Genomic DNA, 24,524 nt, shown 5'->3' on the forward strand with positions numbered 1-24,524 from the left:
GGGACAACAAAGTGAATGTCCTTGAGTGGCCCAGCCAGAGCCCGGACTTGAACCCAATCGAACATCTCTGGAGAGACCTGAAAATGGCTGTCCACTGATGGTCCCCATCCAACCTGACAGAGAAGAATGGCAGAAAATCCCCAAATCCAGGTGTGCAAAGCTTGTTGCATCATACCCAAAAAGACTTGAGGCTGTAATTGCTGCCAAAGGTGCTTCAACTAATTACTGAGTTAAAGGTCTGAATACTTATGTCAATGTGATATTTCAGTTTTTTCTTTTTAATAAATTTGCAAAGTTATCAAAAATTGCTTTGTCATTATGGGGTATGGAGTGTAGATTGATGTGAATTTTTTTTAAAGCATTTTAGCATAAGGCTGCAACATAACAAAATGTGAAAATACTTGATGAATGCACTGTAAATGCTTTACTCTCTGGAATTTCTAGTGGCAGTGTCGTTGTAAAAATGGAATTAAATCTTATTTATGCCAGCAATGTACCCTGATACTGTGATATGCTATGAAGCCCACCAATAACATTAGGGCATTCAGCAGAACCCCTTTTAGCAAACATCAACACGACAACTCTGAAATCTCCAGCAATAAAATCACTGTCAGTGTGAACAGGGTTTAAGGTTCTCGTGCTGTAAGCAGAAATTCTGTTTCAAAATGTCATCAGTCCTTTACATCCACAGGAAACATTCAATACAGGGCTGTCAACACAGGCAGATCACATTAACACAGAAACGCTGTACAGATCTCCTTTGCTCCTCACACCCTCTCCTCCCTTACACTCCACTCTCCACTCTTTTTTTCCACTCACCCTATCTGCTCTATCATCACTCTTTCTCTCCATATTTCATTCGAGAGAGTACTGAGAGAAACATTTACAAACCTGCAACACTTTTCCTGCCATTCATCAGACTGAGAGACGGAGACAGCAAAAGGGGCAAAAGCTGGGAGACAGACTGTGCAATTCATCAGAGAGAGAGAGCAGAGAGATAAACAGAATGTGAACAAAACAAAAAACAACTAAATTAAGAATGCAGAGAGAAGGGTGATGGAGAGAGCGAATAGAAGATTGACAAATAGAGTAATTCTCTGCTCTCATTAGTATGGGGATGGTACATCGCAAGGACATGGAGGAAGAACGCAAGGGTTTGTGAAAGTGGCAAGCTGTCATGCAACCAATAACTGATAACATTGTATGCACTCTGGCTTAGTTATCTATGGGTCATTGAGAACTGCAGAGAGACAGGTCCAGTTGTGCTTCCGGAAATTGCTGTATATCTGCTTGATTTCAAACTGACATGGCTTTTCCACACCCTCAAAATGCATCCTAGGCATTCCTATCCATCACATGCTCTGTCAGAGCTTTCTCTAGTTGCTCTAAGGGCTGCTCTGTTGATTTATTCTGTTACATTCATGGAAATTTACACTTCACATCTCAGATTCAATGGCTGGCACACATGGAGTATACTGTATGTTTTATAGACATATAGGACATCATAAATCGACTTTATTAAGCAATACAAAGAAAGTTTGGCATCATTGCAAAGGTTAGCCACAGCTGCTCGATGGACTGAATGTGGGTCTTAGGACTCTGCTGTTCTCTCATTAGTTAAAGGTGCATTCAGTAATTTTCTTCTGATCAAAAAATTTACTCCTGAAGAAGTGAATTGAATGAGACTTGCTCTGCCTCTGAAACAACAACATTTAGGCCACTCGGTCTAGTGGTTAATGTTATTTAGATATTATTTAATGCTACTGTTACGGATAATGCAACCCTTCTAAAATCTTGCCAATATTTAATGCAGTAATTGGTAACACTTGACAATAAGGTTGTATTCTTAAACATTATACACAATTGTTAACATGAAATAACAATGAACAACACTTTTACAACCTTTATTATTAATCTTGGTAAATGTTCATTTCTTCATATACAAACACATTTTTACATTAAAAGTTGTTAGAAGTTGCATAAACTTTAGTTCCCCTTCTGTCACTCACTCGACGTTGTGTCGATGTAGTGACACTAGGGGTTGCCCTTGGGAGCCCCAAACACCTCAGATCTTTGAGAAAAGGTCAGTGAGAATTGGCGAGTGGAATTTGCATGCCACTCCCCCGGACATATGAGTATAAAAGGAGCTGGCTCGCAACCACTCATTCAGATTTTTTCTTCAGAGCCGAGCGGTTGTGTGTCAGCAAGCTGTCTTCCACTACCGGTCCATTCCCCTCCCAAGAAGCGTTTGCTGTTGGATATACGGTGCATTCCAGCGGCTTTTCTCTCCTTCTGCACAGATCTGTGCAGATTACGCCCCTGGGTGCTTTGACAGCGCTAAGAGAGTTTATATTCCTGCAAAGAGTATATTTTCTCTATTAGAGCAAACACATTGACGTGAACGTCTTTTTAAGACGCATCTTTTTCAAGATGCCTTTCCGTCTTTGTGTGATTCCTTGATGCAGTTGCTATCTCTCCGCTTCTGACGGCCATGGGTGCTGCCTCACGTGTCTTGGTCGTAATCACACTGAGGCTGCGTTCGTGGATGGTTCATGTTCTCATTGCGAGAATATGACCATGGCAACATTGTGGTCGTGGCCTTCCTTCTTCCGGGGGAAAGCCACTCTAGCCGCCCCCCGCACCGTGCTTTCTACCTCCGGGTATGAGGCCGGCCCGGCTGGCGCTGGAGGCGATTTGGGGGCTTCAGTGGGCGCGGCTCGGCCAGGTAAATCCCCGCGGACCTCCCATTCACCAGCACACTCGTTTTCCCCCGGCGAGTTCCAAGAGGATACCAGCTCGCCCCAGGGCCAGCTTGCCCCAGGGCCAGCTTAGTGTCCCTTTCAGAGCTCCGGAGCGGGATGAGTGCTCAATTGCTGCATCGGAGAGCGTACTGGCGATGTCAGACGCCGAGTACTCGACTGGGCTGCCACCTTTGGGTCATGTCGGGTTGGAGTGGAACCTTCCACCCTCCCCAGAGCCCTCGCGGCTAGATGATTGGTTCCTGGGTTCGGGGTGCCACTCACAGCCACTTTCTTCCTGGAAGTGCACGACGAGCTGACGAGGTCATGGAGGGCACATTTTAATGCCCGAAACCGACCTCCCAGCTCATCCGCTCTCACTACCCTCGATGGCGGGGTGGCCCATGGGTATACGGAGGTCCCTCAGGTGGATAAGACGGTTGCGGTGCACCTGTGCCCGCAAAGCGCAGCCACCTGGCAGGATCGCCTGGCACTCCCTTCCAAGGCCTGTAGGACGACGTCGTCTCTGACGGCCAAAGCCTACAGCGCTGCTGGTCTGGCTGCCTCTGCCCTGCATGCCATGGTCCTCCTGCAAGGCCAAGGCACTAAAGGAACTGCATGTAGGTAGTCCTGATCCTGATGTGATGTTGGAGCTGCACTCGGCGACCAACCTCACCCTCTGGGCGACGAGGTTATGGCGCGAGCACTCAGGCAGGCGATGTCTACCCTCGTGGTCCAGGAACGCCACCTGTGGCTGAATCTGGTCGAGATGAAGGACGCGGACAATGTTCACTTTCTCAACGCCACCATCTCCCAGATCGGCCTATTCAGCGACACCGTCGAGGACTTCGCCCAGCAGTTCTCGGCGGTGAGGAAGCAGACAGAGGCTATACAACACATCTCGCCCCAGTGCGGCTCAAGATCTCATATCCCGTCTGCTCGCCGAGGGTGTCCCCCTGTGGTGGCGAAAGCCCAGGCGGCTCCGCCTCAGCCCGAGCCCAGTTCTCAGCCCCAGCGTAGAGCCCCCCACAGGAAGCTGACACCCCCTGCCTCACGGGCCGGCACAAGGACCCGGAAGGCTCCTAAGCACACCTGAGATGGACGACCCAGGGAGCGAGATGTCTGCTGCAAACCCAGAGCTGGTATCCAGACCACTCCATCCCCCGGTGGAGGGCCGTGAGGTAAATCCTTGGTTTCCTTTTCTTTTATGTTTGCCGCACCCCAAATGGGCTGCGGTACCCATATTCTAAATAAAAGAGCGGTTTCCTCACTCCCTGGGTCACTCCAGATCACAGCAACTGGGCACTGAGCACCTGCGACTTAGACGCTGTGAATGGTGCCCCCCACCTTCGCGTGTCTGGTCACACCACACTCACACCCATGGCCAGGTGGTTGTGACGGACCACGAGGACGGTCAAAAAGTCCCTCCTCCCCCATCGCCGACCCCCCCGACGCTGGGTACATGGAGCAAGGTAAGTGCTTCGAGGGTCCCCTCAGCGCAGCCATGAGTTCGAGATGACGCGAGGCTCCTCAACATGGCATCCCCTGCTCCCTCCCGCCGTGAGGCCCCACCCACAGGTACGTTAAACGCGATCGTCCCCTTAGTGCCCCTCTCCCGGAGCTTCGACGCATGGCTAGTGCTTTCCAACCCATTGCGGTGGTTGGCCAGGACCATCCGACTTGGCTACCTGATTCAGTTCGCCAGGCACCCGCCCCGGTTCAGCGTTGTCCGCTTCACTTCGGTGAAGGCCGAGAACGCCGCCACCTTGCGTGCGGAGATCGCGAACCTTCTGTAAAAGGGCGCGATAGGGCCTGTCCCTCCAGCCGAGATGAAGAAAGGATTTACAGCCCTTACTTCATCGTACCGAAGAAAGGTGGTGGGTTGCGGCCAATCTTGGACCTGCGAGTTCTGAACCGGGCATTGCACAGACTCCCGTTCAAGATGCTGATGCCAAAGCATATTTTGGCGTGTGTCCGGCATCAAGATTGGTTCGCGGTGGTAGACCTGAGGGACACGTACTTTCACGTCTTGGTTCTACCTCAACACAGACCCTTCCTATGGTTTGTTTTTGACGGCCGGGCGTATCAGTACAAGGTCTTCCCCTTCGGCCTGTCCCTGTCCCCTCACGTCTTCACGAAAGCCGCAGAGGCAGCTCTTGCCCCATTAAGGGAATTGGGCGTCCGCATACTCAACTACCTCGATGACTGGCTGATTCTAGCTCACTCTCGAGAGTTGCTGTGCGCACACAGGGACCTCGTGCTCAGGCACCTCAGCCAGCTAGGGCTTCGGGTCAACTGGGAAAAGAGCAAGCTCTCCCCGGTTCAGAGCATCTCTTTTCTCGGCATAGAGTTAGACTCAGTCTCAATGATAGCACGCCTCACGAGCGAGCGAGCGCGCATGGTCGGTGATGCACTGCCTGAAGTTGTTCAAGCAGAGAACGGCAGTTCCACTGAAACACTTTCAGAGGCTCCTGGGGCATATGGCATCCTCGGTGCTGGTCACGCCACTAGGGTTGATGCATATGAGACTGCTTCAGCACTCCGAGATGGGCATGGCGCCGCAGCACACATCGCGTGGCCATCACACTAATCTGCCGCCACTTGTTCAGCCCTTGGACAGACCTTACATTTCTACGGGCAGGAGTTCCCCTACAGCAATTGTCCAGGCACGTCGTCATTACGACAGATGCCTCCAAGCGAGGCTGGGGTGCCTGGACAGGACCGTGACTGTGTTGGCACATCAACTGCCTTGAGTTGCTGGCAGTATTGCTCGCCCTGTGGAGGCTTTTGCCATTGATCAGAGGCAAGCATGTGTTGGTCTGGACGGACAACACAGTGACAGTAGTGTATATAAATCGCCAAGCCGGCTTACGCTTACATCGCATGTCGCAACTCGCCCGCCATCTCCTCCTATGGAGTCAGCAGCGACTGAGGCCACTCACATCCCAGGCAACCTCAACGCCACAGCGGACGCGCTGTCGCAGCAGGTGACGCTCAGGGGAGAGTGGAGACTCCACACCCAGGTGGTCCAGCTGATTTGGAGTTGGTTCGGCAAAGCACAAGTAGACCTATTTGCCTCCCGAGAAACCTCCCACTGCCTGCTCTAGTATTCTCCGACAGGGGTCCCCCTCAGCCCAGACGCGCTGGCACACAGCTGGCCCACAAGTATGCGTTCCCCCCAGTGAGCCTACTTGCACAGACACTGTGCAAGGTCAGGGAGGACGAGGAGCAGGTCACCCCTGTGGCCCCATATTGGCCCACCCAGACTTGGTTCTCAGACCTCACGCTCCTTGCGACAGCCCCTACCTGGCGAATTCCCCTGAGGAAGGAACTTCTTTCTCAGGGACGGGGCACCATCTGGCACCCGCGCCCAGACCTCTGACCCTTGGATGGGACGCAGAAGACCTAAGTGGCCTACCACAAGCAGTGGTAGACAGGATCACTCATGCCAGAGCTCCCTCCACGAGGCAGCTTTATACCCTGAAGTGGCGTCGGTTTGCGAATTGGTGTTCTTCCCGAGCTGAAGACCCTCAGAGATGTGCAGTCGGGTCAGTGCTTTCCTTCCTGCAGGAGAGGCTGAAGGAACGGCTGTCCCCCTCCACCTTGAAGGTGTATGTGGCCGCCATAGCGGCACACCATGATACAGTGGACGGTAAGTCCTTAGGGAAGCATGACCTGATCATCAGGTTCCTGAGAGGCGCCCGGAGGCTGAATCCTCTTAGGCCACGCCTGTTCCCCTCATGGGATATCTCTGTGGTCCTCCTGGGCATCCTTGTGGGCACTGGCCCATGGCACCTCTCTAGCAGACATTTGCAGGGCAGTGGGCTGGGCGACACCCAATACCTTCGCGAGATTTTACAATCTCCAGGTTGAGCCGGTTTTGTCCCGTGTTCTGTCAGGTACGAACAGGTAAGTTCGGGAATACGGACAGCTGGCCGGGTGTATCGCTTGCGTATAGCGCCTTTCCCCTCCAAAGAGGCAAAGATGTGCGCTTCTTTTCCCATGCGAGTTCACTAACACGTGAACCCTGGATGTCCTTCCTCCCTAGCCCTGTGGCTCGCGATTTCAGCAGAAGAATTCACAGCCGGAACCAGTACATATGCTAATATGCCCTTACTGAGGTAGGTTCTCCACAGGTGTCGGTTACTCTGGTAACCCCCTGTGATGTATTTTCTGCAGTACGGTCTCCCTGTCGGCAGACCTGCGTCTACCTTCGACAGAGCCCTCTCTGTCCCAGTTGCCGTGTTTGTATAGCTCCTCCCCTTTCAGGCAGGACCTACCAACGTGCCTCTTCCATATGTAGCTCTGAGCCCACATGACATGCTTGCCACATGTTACCTCCCCGCCGGGCAGGATGAGGTCTCTGCTGGATCTTTTCCCACTGAAATAATAGGATAGGAAAAGAAGACCTTCCCTGGCACATATATTGAGCGTTAAAATGGCCCAGCCGAATAACTGAATACTCTGTGGAGAGAAAACATAGAGAGAAAAGGCAGCGGCTGGCGCCTTCTCCCATACTAGATACGTCTCTTCCCCCCCTAGGGATGTGGGGAACTATTCAATGTTTTTTGGGGCATTGGGGGAGGCTACATGCAGACCGGTGCACCTGCTACTACGCATGCAGCAGCTTGCTTGCACCTGCACCGGCAGTCCACGTAACGTGGTTCAGCTTGTTGTGGCTTTTCGTATAGGGACCCCTAGTGTCACTACATCAACACAACATCGAGTGAGTGACAGAAGGGGAATGTCTCGGTTACTGTCGTAACCTCCGTTCCCTGATGGAGGGAACGAGACGTTGTGTCCCCCCTGCCACAATGCTGTACTACCCACTGAAATGGCCGGGACCCTGTCTCGGCTCCTCAGCAAAAAACCTGAATGAGTGGTTGCGAGCCAGCTCCTTTTATACCCATATGTCCAGGGGAGTGGCATGCAAATTCCACTCACCAATTCTCATTGGCCTTTTCTCAAAGATCTGAGGTGTTTGGGGCTCCCAAGGGCGACCCCTAGTGTCACTACATCGACACAACGTCTCATTCCCTCCATCAGGGAACGGAGGTTACGACAGTAACCGAGACGTTAATGCATTATGAACTGACATGAACGACGCACAACAGTATAATTGTAAATTAATAATAATAAAACTAATGATAAAAAAAAATAAAAAAAACTAATACACTGCCTGGCCCCAAAAAAAGTTGCATTCTCTAATATTTAGTTGGACCGCCTTTAGCTTTGATTATGGTGCACATTCATTGAGGCATTGTTTAGAAAACCTTATGCAACGTCACAACATTTATTTCCATCCAGAGTTGCATACATTTTTGGTGGAGATCATGTATTGACCACAGGAGAGTCGAACCAATCCGTAAAGTCTTCTCCAACACATCCCAAAGACTTCCAATGGGGTTAAATTTAGGACTCTGTGGTGGCCAATTCATGTGTGAAAATGATCCCTTATGCTCCCTGAACCACTCTTTCACAATTTCAGCCTGATGAATCTTGGCAACAATCGAAGAAACAATGGAGGAATTTTTCATTTCTGAAAAAATCCATTGATGGTATAACCTGGTCATTCAGTACATTCAGGTAGTCAGCTGACTTCATTTTATTGCCACATAACATTGCTGAACTTAGACCTGACCAACTGAAGCAACCCCAGATCATAACACGGCCTTAAATCCAAAAGGCTACTGGCAGTGTAATAATAAATGCTATAAAAATAATTGTACATTGTTATTTCATGTACATTGTATCATGAAACCTAATGCATTAATTCATTTAAATGAATACAACCTTATTTTAAGTTTTACCAGTAATGTAATGCCATTAACATGAATGTAATAAAGGTTACAGAACTAATAGCAAATAAATTATTATTGAATTGCACTGTATTGGACACTGTTAAAAGTGGTAACCAAAAATGCTAAAGGAGCTATTTTTGTCTGATCTATCTTTTATAAAACATTTTGTTGGTATAACCTAATACATTTGTGTTGATTTAGTGATGATAAACATATTTTTGACTTGAACCTTAGTACAATGTCAATTTTTAATTTAATGTTGTTGTTTTTTTCAGTGTATGATATGTATTGTTATTCCCTTTTCTATCCAATCCTATGTCTGCCAGATCCATAAATGAAAATGTAATATTTGTAAAAGAACCTTCAGCTTCCATGTCCTGGGCAAAAAACTCATCATTAGTGGGAAGTAGTCCTTCACAATCCACTGTAAATTCACATTCAAGCAGGTTCCATTCTGGTACAGAAAGCCCACTTCTCACCATTCATATATAAAATCAAGTCTCGTCCTACTTTTTTCTAATTTAATATCCTGTTTCATTTGGAATTGTGTCACATTACTGAAGTAAAATTTGTTGACTTTCAACTCTCTTATTCGTGGTTTTGTAAATTGCCACTTACAAATGTTTACTGAGATAATGTACACATTTGTACTTCACCTGGTGGTGATAGAAAGATTATGCAATATTGGGAAACTTTGGAAAGAAGACAAAAGGCAAACTGTAAAACCTGTAAACCGTTAAAGCCATTGGATTTAGATATGGTAACAGTTTATTTTGACACTGTCATAAATCTCATGTAATTCTGTCTAACCCCCATTTGCATCCCTCCAAACAGGTTGCAGTGCATTTTGGGATCATCTGAACTGTTGGCCTCATGCTGAGGTGGGAGAAACCGTGTCACAGCCATGCCCAAAGATCCTTAGGGTCAAAGGTTAGGTGCAAATATTTCCTCAAGTCTTTTGTTAATTAAAGGACACCTTGATTAATCCAGAGCAAATCAGATGATGGGCTAGCGTCAGTGCATAATGCTGTGTTCAGTTTGTGTCAGAATTACTGTAATTAGAGATGACAACTCGCATGTTCTACTCGGAGCTGTTCACATCCTCAGATCTCGGGAAAGTCAAAATAGCTTTGTTATTGATTACAGTCAAATATTTATTACGTACCTACGCTAAAAAAGGGGTAATGCAAATGAATGACATCATAGCAAAGTGAAGAGTAATGTGTGCAGCTCCACATGTTCCTGATTTCAGAATCCTCTGAAAAATGCTTCAAATATGTAGAATTTAACTTAGCACACTTTGGCAAGTGGAGTGAGGTATGTATTCTAAATTTGTATTGTGTTTCTTGATTTATTTCATCGTGGTTTGAAGTTTTTTTGTGTTTGTCTTAATGATCTATGCACATTTTTGAAATGGTCTAAATCAGTGCTTCTCAAACTTTTTAGGCAAAGTACCACCTTCGATCAAATCAGAACCACCTAGTCACCGCCAATGTTCACTCAAATATTTCTTCAGCTTTCGGCAAATATACATTTTTTGCGTAGTCTTAAAGATTGTGAGCAACATACACAATGCCATATTTGATTAATATCAATATTTTCTCTAGTTTACACAATCAGCAAGAGTGTGTTTCTAAAATCAAACATACAATATTAATATTTAGAAGTTTTGCAATCCAGCTCAAACAAACTACTATATATATTTAGAAATTTGGAGCTTAGGCATTGCTAGACCCTGTTTTTCATCTCAGCCCCCATAAAATTATGCAGCTAGCATCACCCTTAAAAATATGTGATAATGTGCATGTGATCTATGAAAACAGCAGCTGCAGTAAGCTGTCTGAGGTTAATTTTACTCTAAATCATGCCCTTACCAGTCGTTAACTTTAAAACTGGTCAAACTAAGTATTTTCCTTCCCTTTAGTCTTAGTCGGACTTGGCCATAGGTGACATAGCGGTAATGTTCATCACATAGCGCTGCCTTGCGCACAGCTGTCAGACGTGCACTCCATTGCTGTTCTATTTTCTGCATGGGAATAATATTGTGGTGTGCACACAGAGACATCAGCGCAGCCACGCGCAACAAGAACGTTACCTATTGACATCCTGCACTGCCAATGTAAAAAAAGAAAAAGAAAAAGGTGGATATATTAAAGATATATTACAATTGTAATCATACATTAGAAATAAAACATGGAAAACATTTTAATAAAAATATTTTTGTTATTTTTTTAATGTAAATATCCTGGGTCGTGCTGCGTACCACCTGAGGGCACTCCGCGTACCACAGTTTGAGAACCACTGGTCTAAATCATCTATTGGGATCATTTATTTACATTCTGTTACACTGTGAATATGCATCGAACAGTTCAAACTTTTTATGTGTATTTTCATTTGTGTACTTATTTTGTAATTTCTTTGTGTAGTTTCACGGTGCTACAGTGATATTCTGAAGTGATGCTCAATGGTGCTCAATGGAGCAAAATAAAAAGCACCCGTCTGAAACACTCTGTGTCCCGCTTATCGAAGCCAATGGAGCTGTTACATTTATCACTTCATTAATTCTTTAATTTACCTCTACATTGATGCAAAATGTTTAAGAAAAAAGAAAACACTCCAGGTAACAATTGTATAATAAAATGGCATGTCAAGCTAAAATATGAATACCTACTTTTAATTGTTGACTCCGCTGCCATATTGGTTCTTTTTACATGACGTCACGAGTCACGACTGTCAAGCTTTCAGAACTCTGAGTTTGCAGCTTGTAATGACATGCTCTATGAAGACGTTAACAATTTTTACGGTAATTACGATAATTCCAACATGATGTGTATGCACCATGCTGAGTTCCATTCAACTCGGTCAGTAAGAATTTCCAGTTTCCTTCTTGAAAAAGTGCAGTAGAATGCCAATTGAAGTCGAAATTTTACATTTTCCAATTTGGAAACTAGTGTGGAAATCCTCAACTACGATTTTGCCAAGATGAATGTGCATTGCCAACTTTTATGTTGTAGCTGAGATGATAATGCCAAATCCCATAGGGGATGCCTTTTGTCCCATATTTAAGTGGCAAATTCGCTCGATTCTCAAGGTGGACTGCAAAAAGTTGGAAAGCCCACAAGTGGATAACGTCACACCAACATGTCAGTACACAGGGAGATGTACAAAGTTAATGATAAACATTGAATGGTGGTTTTTATTTGTTTTGAAGTGAAAGTTACATGATACATTACATGATAATAAAACTTGTTTATAAAATGTTTGCAGAGAGGTTTGTAAAATATTTTGAAATAAACTCTCTGTAACAGTCTAAGGATGGGCAAGGAGGAGGCGGGAAACGGCTGAACAGTAAACATAAACTTTAATGATATAAATGAACTTAAAACAACATAAAACATAAGGACACAGACACACATGCAATGCGTGCGTCTCTCTCTCTCTCTCTCAAACCGGCGTTTCCTCTGGCTTTCAGTGGCTGGCAGCGACCCCTCCCTCCCCAGGCAGATGGCTATGGCTGCTCCCCTGGCGGATGGCAGCGGCGAAGACTCCGTGATAGCGCATCCTTCCTCCCTCCCGGGTTTCGGCACCAATGTAACGGTTCAAGGCTGGGCAAGGAGGAGGCGGGAACCGGCTGAACAGTAAACAAAGTTTTAATGTCAAACTTAACATAAAACACATGCAGTGCGGCCGCGTGCGTCTCTCTCTCTCTCCAAAACCGGCATCTCCGGCTTCCCCTTATCTCACTCTCCCGCTGATCAGCTGATTCAGTGCCAGCCACACTCCATCGTGACCTGGCCATGCCCTCCTCCTTGTCACACTCCTCCCCCGCCCGATTCAGGCCAGGGTGCCACCAGTCTGACTAACTCCCTCCCCCCCATCTCTGGGGGGGAGACGCTGCCCTTCCGGCTGTTCAGTCAGCCGGTGGTCCACCCCACCTCCTGTGAACCTAGGGGAGAGACGAGGGGAGGCATGGGGAGAGGGAAAGGGTGAGCGGAGACACATAGAGAGAGAGGAGAGAGAGAGAAAAACTTGCTCTCCGGCTCCTGGACGCACTGTCGCCCGATCCTCAACTGCTCCTCCGCCCTTTGGCAGACACCAGCTCGGTCCTCCCCCAGCGGACGGCAGTGAGTCCTCCGGCCCCTGGCAGATGGAACCGCTCCTCCCCTTCTTGGCTTTGGCTGCTGTTCCTCCGGCTCTCGGCTGCTCCCCTGGCGGATGGCAGCAGTGAGGACTCCACAACAGTGCATCTCTCCTCCCTCCTGGGTTTCGGCACCACTGTAACAGTCTAAGGACAGACAAGGAGGAAGCGGGAACCGGATGAACAGTAAACATAAACGTTAATGATATAAATGAACTTAAAACAACATAAAACATAAGGACACAGACATACATGTGCTCCATCACGGCCCGGCCACACCCTCTTCCTCATCACACTTTCTTTTTTGATAATCGTACACCTATAGAACAAATGCTAGCATTGCACAGAAAAGCAATATATAATTAAAAAGTAACTTTAGAAATAGTAACAATAGCTTGGGGTGTTTCTAACAAGTTATTGGAGAAACAAGGATGTGTGTGTGTTTGAAAGAGAGAGAGAGAGCACACAGTTGAGCATGTGCAATAACCTGCGTCTGTCGAGATGTTCAGTAAAGCTGAAGCGGTTTAAAAGGATAGTTCACCGAAAAATTTTAATTCTCTCATCATTTACTCACCCTCATGATATCCAAGGTCTGTATGGCTTTCTTTCTTCACCAGAACACATTTGAAGAAAAATAGAAAAATGTCTTAGCTCAGTAGGTCCTTAAAATGCAAGTGGATGGTGATCAGACTTTTGAAGCTCCAAAAATCACAGACAGTCAGCATAAACTTCATCCATACGACTCCACCAGTTAAATTATTGCTTCTAAAGTGATATGATCGCTTTTAGTGTGACAAAATATCAATATTTAAGTACTTTTGAACTATTAACAATCGCTTCCGGTAAGCTTCACGAGAGGGTGGAGATCACATGGTCTCTCATGTGACGTATGCGCATTGACATGTTACAGACGTAAGGGAACCTAGGTGGTTCGTGGAAACTTTCCCATTCGTTTAAGCTGCCATTGGTCGAATAGTAGGTGCGATGGATTGTAGGATGAATTCGGATCCCCCATACATGCTATATAAGTTATGAGTTGGCATCTTCTCCCTTACTCTTGGAAGGCAGGGCCAAGAGGTCAAAGGCACTGTATGGACACCACTAGAGGTGCTCTGGGGTTAGAACGGGCATACGGGGGGTTGTCCCCCAGTCTCCTAGTGTCCTCTCCCCATAAGCTCCATTATAAGTGTCCACAGAGTGTCATTTTGTCCCCTTACCTACTAGTCTTCCCAATGGTCTTCATCACGTCCATGAAGTGTCTACGGTGCCCCCATGCCACCTAAACTTCACCATAGTCTTCCTCATGTCCACAGAATGCCTATTTGTCCCCTTACCTACTAAATAACACTTTTGCATGCCAGAGCCCTTGGGATGCCCACCGATGCCCATCGTCGCCACAGTTCATGACAGGCCATTATAAGTGCATTTTTGGTCATTTATGGCACTTCATATTTTTGGCTGGTTTTCACTCGGTTTTGCCCCAGACCACACGGTGGGTGCCTGCTGTGCCCACCCAGTGCCCTTTAAACCCATTTCATTGACTTTCGACCAAAACGGCACCAAAAAGGCCACCCCCCTTAGTATGTTGTCGAAGGGCTCTCGAGGTGTCACCGTGTCAAATTTGGGGTCTGTATGACCCCCCGGACGCGATCCCAGGGTACATCCCACGTGCAATTTATTTTTAATTCAAATAGGCTTTCTGTGGACAGAGTGGTTTTGTTTGCAAATTATGCACTTTATTGAACTGCAAGTTTAATAAATACCACTATTTGACTGTTCTGGGTGTAAAACAAGTGGTTTAGTTGAGAAAAGTCAGCTAGTTAGCTCAAAAGAGGGCACTTCCTGTGTTTTTGCCGTAAGTGCCTGCCTGCAACTTAATTGACAAGCTCCACGTAGGCTGTCCATGGACAGATGTTTTTATACAAAATCTAAATGTTTATGAATTGTAAATTGCATAAACGTGTTCAATGGGTAGCCCTGAGCGCCTTGCATGTGGTGTAATCACAAAACTCATCCAAGTAACTATAAATTATCTGATAAATGTACTGGTGCATTTAGGCCTCTCAGGCAGTCTGTCTCATAGAATTCTATGACAGGCAGAGAGATACATTGAAAATAATGAAAAATACTTTTTTGCCTCCTAGGCCTTAGTCCTCTTAGTATGTCGATAAGGGGCACTCAACGTGTCAGCATGTGAAATTTGTCTTTGGGACCTCTGGGCACTCTGCCAAGGCCCATCCCAGAGCAACTTATTCTATTAATTTCTATAGGTAATTCGTAGACACCCCTCAGAAAGCTCCAAATGACTCCAATTTGAAATCTATAGTTTCTCAGGGGCCCCTTAGACAGTGTGCAAAGATTGAAGTCTAAATGAGTTTGTTAAGTGCTTAACTGGCTGACTTGTGCACCTAAAATGACAGTTATTTTTCCAGAATATTTTTCTTGATTTTTTTAAGTACTACCCAATAGGTGAGAGACACTAATTTTTTTATACTTTGTTTATGAGGGCCCAAAGATGAAGAATTCGAAGCCCCTAGGTCTTAGCATCAAATTTAAGGTTATTTTCACCAGCTCATACAGGAAGTGCCCACCTGCAACTTATTTGACAGGCTCCACGTAGGCTGTCTGCGGACAGATGTTTTTATGCAAAAATATGCATTTTTATGAGTTTAAAATAGCATACATATGTTAAATGGTGTGTCCTGAGCATTATAAATGTGGTTTTGTCAATAAATATGAATAAATTAATTAAATGTCATTTATTAATGCATTGTCCACGTAATACCTAACTGGGGCCCATTGAATAAGTCACAGGTGGGCATTTCCTGTGTTATTGCTTAGTCATACAGGAAGTGCCCACCTGCAACTTATTTGACAGGCTCCATGTTGGCTGTGTGTGGACAGATGTTTTTATGCAAAAATATGCATTTCTATGACTTTTAAATTGCATACATACACTATATTGCCAAAAGTATTCGCTCACCTGCCTTTAGACGCATATGAACTTAAGTGACATTCCATTCTTAATCCATAGGGTTTCATATGACGTCAGCCCACCCTTTGCAGCTATAACAGCTTCAACTATTCTGGGAAGGCTTTCCACAAGGTTTAGGAGTGTGTTTATGGGAATTTTTGACCATTCTTCCAGAAGCGCATTTGTGAGGTCAGACACTGATGTTGGACGAGAAGGCCTGGCTCACAGTCTTCGCTCAAATTCATCCCAAAGGTGCTCTATCGGGTTGAGGTCAGGACTCTGTGCAGGCCAGTCAAGTTCTTCCACACCAAACTCGCTCATCCATGTCTTTATGGACCTTGCTTTGTGCACTGGTGCGCAGTCATGTTGGAACAGGAAGGGGCCATCTCCAAACTGTTCCCACAAAGTTGGGAGCATGGAATTGTCCAAAATCTCTTGGTATGCTGAAGCATTCAGAGTTCCTTTCACTGGAACTAAGAGGCCAAGCCCAGCTCCTGAAAAACAACCCCACACCATAATCCCTCCTCCACCAAACTTCACAGTTGGCACAATGCAGTCAGACAAGTACCGTTCTCCTGGCAACCGCCAAACCCAGACTCGTCCATCAGATTGCCAGATGGAGAAGCGTGATTCGTCACTCCAGAGAATGCGTCTCCACTGCTCTAGAGTCCAATGGCGGCGTGCTTTACACCACAGCATCCAACACTTTGCATTGCACTTGGTGATGTATGGCTTGGATGCAGCTGCTCGGCCATGGAAACCCATTCCATGAAGCTCTCTATGCACTGTTCTTAAGCTAATCTGAAGGCCACATGAACTTTGGAGGTCTGTAGTGATTGACTCTGCAGAAAGTTGGCGACCTCTGCGCACTATGCGCCTCAGCATCCGCTGACCCACGCTCTGTCATTTTACGTGGCCTACCACTTCGTGGCTGAGTTGCTGTCATTCCCAATCGCTTCCACTTTGTTATAATACCACTGACAGTTGACTGTGGAATATTTAGTAGCGAGGAAATTTCACGACTGGACTTGTTGCACAGGTGGCATCCTATCACAGTACCATGCTGGAATTCAATGAGCTCCTGAGAGCGGCCCATTCTTTCACAAATGTTTGTAGAAGCAGTCTGCATGCCTAGGTGCTTCATTTTATACACCTGTGGCCATAGAAGTGATTGGAACACCTGAATTCAATTATTTGGATGGGTGAGCGAATACTTCTGGCAATATAGTGTATGTTAAATGGTGTGTCCAGAGTATTATACAAATGGTTTTATTTAAAAATATGCACCTAAATAAAAATTATGTCTTGAAAATGGATTGTCCAGAGACCACCTATTTGAGACCCATCAAATAAGTTGTACTTGGGAGACCATAGCTTAAAAAACTCTGTCCAAAACAGCATCCCACCTGCAACTTATTTGACAGGCTCCACATAGGCTGTCCGTGGACAGACGTTTTTTAAGCTCCATAATCATTTAATCTAATAAAAAACCTATTTAGGTGGCTCTGCACTTCATCCTGCTGCATGTTCATCCATCAAAACTTAAAAATTCCTCTGTCCATGAACAGCCTACATTTTTAATAGGATAGGATGTAAATGAGATGTCCAAATCTCAGCTTATGAATAACATAGGAGGCTGAAACTTGTATTTCTATGCTTGTCTCAGTGTCCACTATTCATGGTGCAAATATGAAGAAGATTAGAGAAAGTCAAAAATTTCAACCAAAAAAACTCAAATGAGTTTTTTTGAGCTGAATTTTCAAGTTTCTCCAATCTTTTTGAAATTCACTCCATGGACTGGGGATACCAAGACAAGCAGAGGACTGTGAGTTTCAGCTTGGACAGAGTTTTTTAGCTATGGTCTCCCAAGTACAACTTATTTGATGGGCCTCTGATAGGTGGTCTCTGGACAATCCATTTTCAAGACGTTTATTATTTAGGTGCATATTTTAAAATAAAACCATTTGTATAACACTCTAGACACACCATAGAACATTTTGCAGTAACTTTAATGTCAAAAATACCTACAACTTGCATAAAAACGTCTGTCCACAGACAGCCTATGTGGAGCCTGTCAAATAAGTTGCAGGTGGGATGCATTTTAGGACAGAGTTTTTTAGCTATGGTCTCCCAAGTACAACTTATTTGATGGACTGTCCAGAGACCTCCTGTCTGATGCCCATTTTCAAGACACATTTATTATTTATGTGCATATTTTTAAATAAAACCATTTGTATAACACTCTGGACACACCATAGAATATTTTGCAATAACTTTAATATCAAAAACACCTACGACTTGCATAAAAACGTCTGTCCACAGATGGCCTATGTGGAGCCTGTCAAATAAGTTGCAGGTGGGATGCATTTTAGGACAGAGTTTTTTAGCTATGGTCTCCCAAGTACAACTTATTTGATGGACTGTCCAGAGACCACCTGTCTGATGCCCATTTTCAAGACACATTTATTATTTAGGTGCATATTTTTTAAATAAAACCATTTGTATAACACTCTGGACACACCATAGAATATTTTGCAATAACTTTAATGTCAAAAACACCTACAACTTGCATAAAAACATCTGTCAACAGACAGCCTATGTGGAGCCTGTCAAATAAGTTGCAGGTGGGATGTTGTTTGGCCAGAGTTTTTTAGCTATAGTCTCCCAAGTACAACTTATTTGATGGGCCTTAGATAGGTGGTCTCGGGACAATCCATTTTCAAGACATGTTTATTATTTAGGTGCATATTTTTAATAAAACCATTTGTATAACACTCTAGCATTAAAAAATAATTGTCCAGACACCACCTATTCAGAGCTTATGAAATGAGTTACTGGTGGGATCATCCCAATTCCAACTGATTTAATGTGTCTAATTTAGGTAGTTTATGGACATCAGTTTACTACAGTCAATGATCAAGGTATGTATAAAATAACATATTTACATGAATCTATTCCCACCGAACTATATGCAACCTTCAGAACTTCACAATTCCTCTGTCCATGAACTGCCAAAATTTTTGAATGTGATAGGTTGTACATGTGATGTCCAGATCTCAGCTTCTGGATAACATAGGAGGCTAAAACTTGTCTCAGCGTCCACTATTCATGGTGCAAATATGAAGAGGATTAGAGAAAGTCAAAATTTTCGACCAAAAAATCTCAAATACACCCCTTTGAGTTTTTTTGAACTCAATTTTCAAGTTTCTCCAAACTTTTTGAAATTCACACCATGGAATGGGGACACCAAGACAAGCAGAGGACTGTGAGTTTCAGCTTCCAATGTCATCCAGAAACTGAGATCTGGACATCCCATGTACAACCTATCCCATTCAAAAATTTTGGCTGTTCATGGACAGAGGAATTTTGAGGTTACAAAGGTTGCATATTGTTCAGGGGGACTCATAGAGTCATATAGATGTGTTATTTTATTAAAAATATGTTATTATAAAAATAGGCTCTAAGGGGGCGTCTTAGGGTGTCAGTGGATGTGGGGGTGGTCGGGGTGGTCCTCTGACCTCGGGGGCATTGGTGTCACAGGTGATAAGGAGGAAGAATAGGCTCTTCATGGACAGCGCCGCCCCCTCCCGGACACTCCCCCGTGGTCAGCCAATCGAAATCCCGGATTGGGTGGCCAATCACAAAAATAGGCAGTAAGGGGGAATTGTAGGCTCTGTGGATGCGGGGGGGTGGTCCTCCGACCTTGGGGGGCATTGATGTCACTTAGGTGGTAAGGGGGCAGAGTAGGCCCCCTCCCGGACCCGCCCCTGTGGTCAGACAATCGAAGTCCTTGGAGGGGTGGCCAATCCCAAAAATAGGCAGTCAGGGGGCATCAAAGGGGGTCTGTGGACACTGGGGGGCTGCCCCCCAACATTGGGGGCATCAAATAGGTGGCGGGGGGAAGGATAGGCTGTCCGGGTAGGAAGACACCACCCCGTGGAAAGCCGACGAAACTTTGGCGATTTTTAGCCCCACCCCCGGGGGCCCCAGAGGCCGGGTGGCACCTCAGGCCAGGTCGGGGGGCTGCCCTGAAGGCCCCGGGGCTGTCTGGCGCTTTGGGAAAAATCATCTAGGGGGTGTCGCGCAGCGTCCACAAAGTGCATCCACAGACTGCACTTTAGGCTGTTCAGATACCCCCTGTTGGACTTCCTTCCCTTAGGGCCATAATCTCATGTTCTCCTCTCGGCTGAGACATCCAGGAGAAGCACACAAATGCACCATTGTAATTAAAGAAACAGATTCAAATATAGATCTAAACCAATACCAACCAAGCTTCTGTACAGCATTCCTCCTAATCAGTTGTAAACTGCACTGCTCTTCCTGCTGTGTCGCATGTGCCAACCTGATTACTATTTACAGTTAAAAAGTACTTAAATATTGTTCCCCTTCTGTCACTCACTCGACGTTGTGTCGATGTAGTGACACTAGGGGTTGCCATTAGGAGCCCCAAACACCTCTGATCTTTGAGAAAAGGCCAGTGGGATTTGGCGAGTGGAATTTGCATGCCACTCCCCCGGACATACGGGTATAAAAGGAGCTGGCTTGCAACCACTCATTCAGATTTTTTCTTAAGAGCTGAGCGGTTGTGTTCAGTGAGCTGAATTACTCTACCGATCCATTCACCTCTATATTGAGTGAAGCTGTTGGATTTACGGCGCATTACAGCAGTTTCTCCCCCTCTTGCACAGCCGTTGTGCAGAGAACGCCCCTGGGCAGCTAAAAGAGTATATTCTTTCCTCATAAAGAGTATATTTTCTACTAAAAGAGTGGCACTTACAAAAGCGTATATTTCAAGGGCTGTCTCAGCGACCTTCGTGAATGCGCGAGGTGACAGGGACAGACCGAAGGGGAGGACCTTGTACTGGTATGCCCGGCCCTCGAAAGCAAACCGCAGGAAGGGTCTGTATCGAGGTAGAACCGAGACATGGAAGTACACATCATTCAGGTCTACTGCCGCGAACCAATCTTGATGCCGGACGCTCGCCAAAATGCGTTTTTGCATTTTGAACAGGAGTCTGCGCAAGGCTCTCGTCACATGCCGCAACTCGCCCACCGTCTCCTCCTCTGGAGTCAGCAGCGACTCAAGTCATTGCGAGCCACTCACATCCCAGGCAACCTCAACAGCACAGCGGATGTGCTGTCGTGGCAGGTCAGGCTCAGGGGAGAGTGGAGACTCCACCCACAGGTGGTTCAGCTGATTTGGTGTTGATTCGTTCAAGCACAGGTGGACCTGTTCACTTCACGGGAATCCTCCCACTGCCCGCTCTGGTATGCCCCCTGGCGAATTCCTCTGAGGAAGGACCTTCTTTCTCAGGGACGGGGCACTATCTGGCACCCACAACCAGACCTCTGGAACCTCCATGTCTGGCCCTTGGACGGGACACGGAAGACCTAAGTGGCCTACCACCTGCAGTGGTAGACACAATCGCTCAGGCCAGGGCTCCCTCTACAAGGCGCCTGTATGCCCTGAAGTGGCATCTGTTCTCTAAGTGGTGTTCTTCCTGACGCGAAGACCCCCAGAGATGCGCAGTCGGATCAGTGCTTTCCTTCCTGCAGGAGAGGCTGGAGGGGCGGCTGTCCCCCTCCACCTTGAAGGTATATATAGCCGCTATATCGGCACATCATGATGCAGTAGACGGTAAGTATTTAGGGAAGCACGACTTGATAGTCAGGTTCCTGAGAGGCGCTAAAAGGTTAAATCCCCCCAGATTGCATCTAATCCCCTCATGGGACCACTCTGTGGTCCTTCGGGGCCTATGGGGAGATCCATTTGAGCCCTTGGAGTCAGTGGAGCTAAAGGCACTCTCTTTGAAGACTGCCCTCCTGACAGCGCTCACTTCCATCAAGAGGGTAGGGGACCTGCAGGCGTTCTCTATCAGTGAAACGTGCCTGGAATTCGGTCCGAGTTACTCTCGTGTGATCCTGAGACCCAGACCGGGCTATGTGCCCAAGGTTCCCATGACCCTGTTTAGGGATCAGGTGGTGAACCTGCAAGCGCTGCCCCAGGAGGAGGCAGACCCAGCCTTGGCATTGCTGTGTCCAGTGCATGCTTTGCTCATCTATTTGGATCGTACACATAGCTGTAGAAGCTCTGAGCAGCTCTTTATCTGCTTTGGTGGACAGCGGAAAGGGAGTGTTGTCTCCAAACAGAGGATCGCCCACTGGGTCATTTACACCATCTCTATGGCATATCATGCCCAGTACGTGTCGCCCCCCTTGGGGCTATGAACCCACTCTACTAGGCGTGTGGCGGCCTCCTGGGCTCTGACCAATGGTGCCTCTTTAGCAGACATCTGCAGAGCAGCGGGCTGGGCAACACCCAACACCTTTGCGAGATTCCATAATCTCTGGGTTGAGCCGGTCTCGTCCCGTGTGTTGTCAGGTACGAACAGGTAAGTTATGGGACAGCTGGCCGGGTGTACCACTTGCACATAGCACCTTACCCCTCCCCTGAGGTGAAGACGTGCACTTTTTACCCCCAGTCGTGTTCACGAAGTTGTGGACCCTGGATGTCCTTCCTTCTTAGCCCTGTGGCAGGTGAGTTTACGGAGAAACTCGCTGCCGGCCCAGTACGTGTGCTAACTAGACCCTGTACTGAGGTAGGTGCTCCACATGCGCTGGTTGCCCATACGTAACCCAGTGTGATGTATCTTCCGCAAAAAAAGTTTCCCTGTTGGTAAACTGCGTCTTCCTTGGGCAGAGGTCTCTCTGCCCTGGTCACCGTGTTTGTAGAATTCTCCCCCCTCGGGTAGGACCTACCACGGTACTTCTCGACTCGGTAAGACCATGTGACGTATTTCCACTCAAATGCCCCCCTCTCCGGGCGGGATGTGGTCTCCGCGGGTGTCCTCCTCTTGGGAGGGACACCCCCCGACGAACAGATCCTATATGGCCCCCGGCTGAACGATTTTGTTCCTTTTGGGGAGAAAAAAGAGAAGAGGCCGCGGCTGGGTCAGCCGGTCCCTAATTTTGGACAGTCGACTTGTCCCTGAGGTGCAGGGGACCGTTTGACGCCTGTAAGAGTGTTGGGGGAGGTTACGTGATGGCCGGGTGCGCTGGCTACGAGGCACGCAGAGGTCTGCCCGTCTCGCACCACCAGTCCACGTAACACAGTTCATTTAGTCGTGGCGTTTTGTATAGGGATCCCTAGTGTCACTACATCGACACAATGTCGAGTGAGTGACAGAAGGGGAACGTCTCGGTTACTGTCGTAATCTCCGTTCCCTGTTGGAGGGAATGAGACGTTGTGTCTCTCCTGCCACAACACTGAACTACCCGCTGAAATGGCCGGGACCTTGTCTCGGCTCCTCAGCACAAAACCTGCAAAATCCAGCTCCTTTTATACCCGTATGTCCGGGGGAGTGGCATGCAAATTCCACTCGCCAATTCCCATTGGCCTTTTCTCAAAGATCAGAGGTGTTTGGGGCTCCCAAGGGGCGACCCCTAGTGTCACTACATTGACACAACATCTCATTCCCTCCATCAGGGAACAGAGGTTACGACAGTAACCCAAACGATCTTTTTGCATCAAAAGCAATCGTGTCGCTTTAGAAGACATTCATTTAACAGCTGGAGTCGTATGGATGAGGTTTATGCTGACTAGCTGTTCTTTTTGAAGCTTCAAAAGTCTAATTGCCATCCACTTGCAATTTAAAGGAGAAGTGTGTAACTTCTGCGCTACTAGTGGCACCAAACGGAATTACAAATATAAAGTATGTTTTCAAACAACCTTTGCCAACACCCCTCAGACTCATCACACCTTTTTGCAGTCTCTGATTCCATATAAACAAATAGGCCATGCTTAATAAAAGGTGATAAACATTTAATGTCGTAATAAACAAGACCACTATGATATAAACACACCGGACAGAAAGTGTTGCAGAGGAAATGGCGCATCTGATAACATCGCCAGACTGAACAGCAGCTGGTGTACGGGGGATTTAGCACAAGAGGCAGGATAGTTCTTGGTAACTAGTAAGATTAATGATACATATTCTGAGTATCTTACTAATTTATCTGAAGATCAACAGTAATGAGCTAACTTGTGTGGCAATACCAGAGTGTAGCTTACCTGTCAAGAAGCAACAGGGCAAAAATCGAACCCCAAAAATTCCCTCAAAGTCCTCCAACTTGTAAATGTTCACTCTGGTTTTACTCCATTCTCTGACTCCTTATCTTCTAGCAAGTCTTCGAATTTTGGCAAAGCTAAATTTCATTTCCTCTGTAACATGTCTGCCATGGACGTTCATATTCCCCCGGTTCAACAGTTTACTACAAGTAGTCATGCCTCAAACTCAAGCTATAGGCTTTGACAGAAAGGGATGGGTGGAGCTGTGCGGGCCACTCAGAATATAAACATCAATGTTTGATATTGCCTGGGAGGCTCAGTGTTTACACTTCTGGGGGGAGGTTAACCCATGAATGTCTTACTTATAGTTGTCAGTGAACAATAATCTGGCATATTAGAATGTATTTTGACATAAAAATTACACACTTCAACGTTAAGAAACTTCTAAGCTATTTTTCTGTTTTTCTTCAAATGTGTTCTGGTGAAGAAAGAAAGTCATACACATTTGGGATATCATGAGGGTAAGTAAATGTTAACAGAATTTTCATTTTTGGAGTGTCTATTTGCACCCCAGTATAAATAGCATCTGCCACACAGGCCAGCTATTTGCACCCCAATAGTCTGGTGGAACCACAGAAATATAAAAAAAAACTAACCAATAGATGTTGCTGCAGTGGCGATACAGGGTAAAGACGGTGTGAATATATATGGTGTTGTCCTAGCGACTGTGGTTCGAATTGTTGGGCCTCATGTATTCAGATAGAAGACAAAGGCAGGCCTAATACAGTCGTAAAAACCTAACTCA

General features: G+C 46.4%; 1 protein-coding gene across 1 annotated transcript in view; it reads left to right on the forward strand.

Annotated features, from left to right (window-relative positions):
• The first annotated feature begins 4,200 nt into the window (after positions 1-4,200).
• Positions 4,201-24,524, forward strand: part of LOC127447731 (vasoactive intestinal polypeptide receptor) — a 49,125-nt gene continuing 28,801 nt past the window's right edge. Inside the window, exons 1-2 of the mRNA XM_051709769.1 lie at positions 4,201-4,210; positions 9,374-9,469. Of these exons, the coding sequence (XP_051565729.1) occupies positions 4,201-4,210; positions 9,374-9,469 (106 nt within the window). The remainder of the gene's footprint in view (positions 4,211-9,373; positions 9,470-24,524) is intronic.

Source organism: Myxocyprinus asiaticus, chromosome 11, assembly GCF_019703515.2.
Source record: "Myxocyprinus asiaticus isolate MX2 ecotype Aquarium Trade chromosome 11, UBuf_Myxa_2, whole genome shotgun sequence".
Taxonomy (NCBI): Eukaryota; Metazoa; Chordata; class Actinopteri; order Cypriniformes; family Catostomidae; genus Myxocyprinus; species Myxocyprinus asiaticus.